This window comes from Lolium perenne, chromosome 6 (genome assembly GCF_019359855.2).
Source record: "Lolium perenne isolate Kyuss_39 chromosome 6, Kyuss_2.0, whole genome shotgun sequence".
NCBI lineage: Eukaryota > Viridiplantae > Streptophyta > Magnoliopsida > Poales > Poaceae > Lolium > Lolium perenne.
The window spans coordinates 173,978,628-173,983,835 of NC_067249.2; the positions used below are offsets into that span (position 1 = coordinate 173,978,628).

At 54.1% G+C, this 5,208-nt stretch overlaps 1 protein-coding gene across 1 annotated transcript; it reads left to right on the forward strand.

The window, feature by feature from the left end:
- Nucleotides 1-2,987: 2,987 nt before the first annotated feature.
- Nucleotides 2,988-4,834, forward strand: LOC127306906 (GATA transcription factor 5). Its single transcript, XM_051337611.2, has 3 exons — nucleotides 2,988-3,222; nucleotides 3,311-3,607; nucleotides 3,716-4,834. Exons 1-3 carry the CDS (start codon nucleotides 3,061-3,063, stop codon nucleotides 4,427-4,429), a joined length of 1,173 nt encoding a protein of 390 aa, XP_051193571.1. The 5' UTR covers nucleotides 2,988-3,060; the 3' UTR covers nucleotides 4,430-4,834.
- Nucleotides 4,835-5,208: the final 374 nt, after the last annotated feature.

A 5,208-nucleotide genomic window follows, 5' to 3' on the forward strand; every position in this document is an offset into this window, starting at 1 on the left:
AACATGTTTATTAAGCCGCCATATAGCGCCAGAGTGAAGATTTGACCCATATGGGTACCAGTGATTATTTACAAAAATATGAAAATCCTATTTCTGAGTTTTAAAAAACTATGGAAAATCAGGATGTAGCGAGTAAAGTATTCCACTAACGTGCAAACTGTCAATTTGAAATAATGTATATTTTGGAGTACACAAATATAGAAAAAGTGTAAATATGAGTATAGTGATTTCAAATCTCTAAATAAATTCTGACTTTTTCATTTTTGTGATGCGCATAATACTTGTTTATTTGAGATTTTGCATGTTAGTGGGATACATCATTACCGACATTTAGGATCTTCTTTCATATATTTTTTTAAAAAACTATAAATATAATTTCTGATTTTTTAATATGGAGGGACCACTGAAGCTCGAGAGCCAAAAGCTCAAAAGGGCTTTCCGCGCCATATATTTACATTTACATAGATACTAAGGTGAAAGAGAAATATGGAGTAAGGTGAAATAAATTCAGACTTTTTCATTTTTATGCGCATAATGCTTTTCGATATGAGATTTTTCATGTTAATGGGATACATCATTAGCGACTTTTAGGATTTTGTTTCATACTTTTAAAAAACTACAAATATAATTTTCATTTTTTAAAGTGGAGGAAGCACAAGCTCGAGAGCCAAAAGCCCAAAAGGGCTTTCCGTGCCATATATTTATATTTACATAGATACTAAGAGCATCTCTATTCGTTTGGCCTCCCCACGCCGAAATTCGGGATAAATTTCCTCCAGATTGGACGTAAAATTGGCGTGGGGAGGACGAGTTTTCCAGCCGCGATTTCAGGCGAAGACGCCGATCTAAATTTGAAAAACGAAAGCTTGACGAAATACGGCTAAAAACGATTGAATTTGGACTAAATTTAATGATATTTACTATATAGAGGGCGAAGTTCATACATAGAGACCGAATTCGAATATATTTCGAATTCGGCTGGTGGAATATAAATTTAAATATTAAAACACGTCCCTCTACATGCGAAATGGCGGTAGAACACCGTGTAGTCCTCGTCGCCGTCGCCGCCATCATCGAAACGCGGTGGCGCCGTCGGCGTCTGGCTGCTGGTGCCCTGGCCGGGGTCTCCCCACCGGCCACCGTTGCGCGGCGGGGACGGCGAGGGCTTGTACCAGTCGTCATCGGACTCCGTCTCGAGGTCGATGACGGGGACGGGGGCACCAGATGGAGGAGTCGCAGGCCGGCGGTACCGGGCGGCCTGCTCAAGGAGCCGAGCCTGCCGCTCCGCCTCCTCCTTCTCCCACTACTCCCTCGACCAGACGCAGGCCTGGTCGAGGGGCTTGGCGTTGTCGGTGGGGATGAGGTCCTAGAGGGACCTCGCCATGACGGCCTCGAGGATTGCGGTGTCCTCGGCGTCGTGGACCTCCTCCACCTTCACCGGCTTGCGCTTCCGCTCGCCGGAGGTGTCTGGTTCGCGCTTGGGGCGAAGGCGGCCGCGTGGCGTCGAGGGCTCGCGGATGAAGATCCCGTCGTCGCTGCGCGCACGGTTGCTCGGCGGGGATAGCGGTTCCTGTTTCACCAGCGCCCATGATGGTGCCGACCTGGAGATCGGCGTCGACCTAGACGCCGAACCAGACGACAAGGAGCTGGCAGCCATGCGCCGTGGTTGCCAGCTGCTGCTTCCCCAGCGGCGGCTGGCCGATGCCCTCGACAGCGGGGGCATCGTCAGAACGGGCGCGTTGCCGCCCTCGATGAGGGCGTCGAGCGTCCGGCCCGGCACGCTCCACCAACGCTTGCGTCCCGCAGAGTTGTTGCATGGAGGCGGAGGCGGAGGCGGAGGCGGCGGGCCGTCGTAGGAGGCGAGCTCCTGCTCACACCGCTGCAGGAAATAGGAGTTCCACGCTGTGTAGTTGTCGGGGTGGTGGCGTGGCTCGGCGCGCTCCTGGTCCGACATTGTCAGGCGGACCTCCTCGATGGCGGCGTCGAGGGCGTGTCCCTGGGGTGGCGGCGGGATTGGCACGCCGCCCGCACTTAGCCGCCACCCGCCGCCGGGAGGCCTCGTGTCCGGCAGGCAGGGGTACGCCGCCTGGTAAAGGAGGTGTCCCTCCCACGCGTGGATTATTTAGGCGAGGCTGGACCCAGCGATTTAATGTCGCGTGGATGCTACGCGTCCTCGGCGAGCTGACCGGCAGCATCCTTTACTGCGCGCGAAAGACGATGCGTGTGCCACTGATCGGCCGGGTCCCCCTCTGCAGCGAAGCCGAAGCGAAAGCGCGGGAGAGATTTCTCGGCGTTTCGCTTCGTTCGGACTCCCCGAGCGCGTCACGGTAGGCCGGGGTTGTCGTGGGCTCGCCGGATGGATGAAGGCCCAAAGCCGGGGAAAAACGAGGAACCGGGGGCGCGGCTGGACCATTTTTCGCCGTCCGGATGGAAAAATAGCCAGCCGGGGGCCTATTCGGGGAGACGAGTGGAGATGCTTTAAGGTGGAAGAGAAATATGGAGTAAGGTGAAATAAATTCAGAATTTTCATTTTTTTTATGCGCATAATGCTTTTCGTTTTGAGATTTTGCATGTTAGTGGGATACATCGATTAGCGACTTTTAGGATTTTGTTTCATAATTTTAGAAAAGTATAAATTTATTTATTTATTTTTTTAATACGGAGGGAGCACTGAAACTCGAGAGCCAAAAGCCCAAAAGGGCTTTCCGCACCATATATTTATATTTACATGGATAAGGTGAAATGGCACCATACATCTGTGAGGAATAATGTTCCACTATATAGTAATATCCTAGTAATATATTTCTAGCATATATTCATACGAGAAATAGCATCCAAAAGCATGGGACGAATGGGGTAAGAATACGTGACTGTTGACTGACTGGCATGTCCACTATTGAAAGAGAAAAATGGAGTGGAGTAACGTGATTTGAGGGAGAGCAAAGCGGAAACCGGAAGGGAGAAAGGTACCACTACTAGGGCCTATGGGCGCGAGCGAGCGAGCGAGAGAAAACAACAAGAGTGGCATTTGTTGCGCACACGGGCTTTGGCAGCCATTCAATGACCCACCACACACTCATCTCTTCCGCCCCTGCCTTTTCCTCTGCTCCTCACGCCTCCCCTTCCTCCTCCTCCTCGCCTACCCGCTCCTTCTCCTCTGCACCCGCCGCCGTGCTCGTCATGTCGTCGTCCTCGTCGTTCGCGCACCACCACGGCTCCCTGGTAAGCGAGCTTCCATGTGCTCTTTGGTGTGTGACGGTTGTACGTTGTTTGTGAGGAAACTGAAGGAGGAGCTGCTTTCTTGTTTCAGGTGGAGAGGGAAGGGAACATGTACGCGCTGAGGAGTAGCCTCAGGCCGTGCGAGGCAGCAGAGGAGGCGGCGGCCGCCGTGGTCGCTGGGCCGGCGGCGTGGGGAGACGGGTTCTTGGTGGAGGACCTGCTTGACCTTGAGGAGCTCTGCGAGGTGGAAAAGGAAGGCGGTTTGCTCTGCGAGGCGCCGGCGCCGGCGGCCGAGGAGGACGAGGAGCAAAAGTGCAGCGACTCCCACGGCTCGTCGGTGGTCTCCTACGAGCTCATGCCGCTTCTCCCGCCGGAGATGGACCTGCCGGTATGGACGTTTGGCCTTTTTTATTCAGACGGCACCACTTTTTTAGTAGGGTTTCCGGAGTATCATTAGCCGAGTTCTTTACTTTACTGTGTGCTTTCCTTTCTCTAGGCCCACGACGCGGAGGAACTGGAGTGGGTGTCCCGTATCATGGACGACTCGCTGGCGGAGCTCCCGCCGCCGCCGCGGCTACCTGCGGCGCCGTGGCGACAGCGCGAAGCTACGGTCTCGACAGCCGCGTACCCTATGCGGACGCCGACCATATGCGCGCTCTCCACGGAGGCGCTGGTGCCGGTGCGGTCGAAGAAGCGCAGCAAGCGGTCGCGCGCCACCACCGTGTGGTCGCTCTCCGGCGCGCAGTCCATATCCGACTCGGCGTCATCGTCCACCACCTCCTCTAGCTCCTCCTCGGCGTCCTTCTTCCTCATGGACTCCCCCGCCTTCTACGGCTCCAACCTCCTCGACGAGCCGGCACGCTCCAAGAAGTCCAAGCACGGCAAGCCGAAGAAGCGCGGGCGCAAGCCCAAGCACCACTTCCCGCCGCAGCTGCTCGCGGCGTCCGCGCCCGCCCAGGGCGACCGCCGCTGCAGCCACTGCGGCGTGCAGAAGACGCCCCAGTGGCGGGCTGGGCCCGAGGGCGCTAAGACGCTGTGCAACGCCTGCGGCGTCCGCTACAAGTCGGGCCGGCTCCTCCCGGAGTACCGGCCGGCCTGCAGCCCCACCTTCGTGGGCGACCTGCACTCCAACTCCCACCGCAAGGTGCTGGAGATGCGCCGCAAGAAGGACCCCGTGGCCGTGGCCGCGCTGACCGTCGCCTCGTTCTAGCCGCCCCCCACGCCGGCCGGCTAGCTAGTGTACATTTTCTTCGATTCGGTCGCATCGATCGTCGATTAGTCTGTTGTACCGTACCCTGGATTTTTCTCCCCGTCCTCTAGTATTTAGTGGTTGTACTAGCAAAATTCAGAAAGTTGCAAGTAGCAGGAGTCGATTAGGTCGGGTTAGGTTTAGGGATTACTACTAAGCTTTTAGTTCGACGTGTTTAGCTCTAGTTTGTTAGGGTATTGCCGTAGAAGTGGCGCCTCTTAGTAGTAAAGAAGTTGAGCTATTCGCAAGAAAGCTTTTCGAGGTTGTTTGAACCGTGAGAGGCAGAAGCGGCAAGTTTCCATGGTTGGTCATCTCATCTTTGGTGTGAAGCAAGAAGCTAGCTAGCTGCCTCGTTTCTTCTTTAAAGGAAGCTGCCTGTTTTATCCATGGTTCCTCCAGAAGAAAGCTCTGCCTTCTGGTATCATCATAATGCGGATTCCCTTTTTAATCATTCGCATCACCATGCCGGACCAAATCTATCTTTGTACTAGTCTTGTGTGTATTGCACCATGCCGACATCATTGCTCATATAGTGTTATACGGCTATATTGCCTTTACAAACTTGTGTATGCGGTAGACGATAAATGGCCGCCGCACATAGGGGTACCTACAAACAGTAACTGCACCGTGCCCTTCCCTTCAATGTACGACATCTAAATTACTTCTGCATTCAACGTGGAGGTGGTATTGCCTGGTCACACCTAGGGCAGCGTTTTTTGGAGCTCATTCTGAGTGGAGTG

What these genes read in the sequence shown, in the direction of transcription:
- LOC127306906 (XM_051337611.2), top strand. Translation starts at nt 3,061, where the DNA reads ATGACCCACCACACACTCATCTCTTCCGCCCCTGCCTTTTCCTCTGCT. An exon ending in CGCACCACCACGGCTCCCTG is followed by an intron (nt 3,223 to 3,310) that starts GTAAGCGAGCTT and finishes TTCTTGTTTCAG; the next exon opens with GTGGAGAGGGAAGGGAACAT. An exon ending in CGCCGGAGATGGACCTGCCG is followed by an intron (nt 3,608 to 3,715) that starts GTATGGACGTTT and finishes TCCTTTCTCTAG; the next exon opens with GCCCACGACGCGGAGGAACT.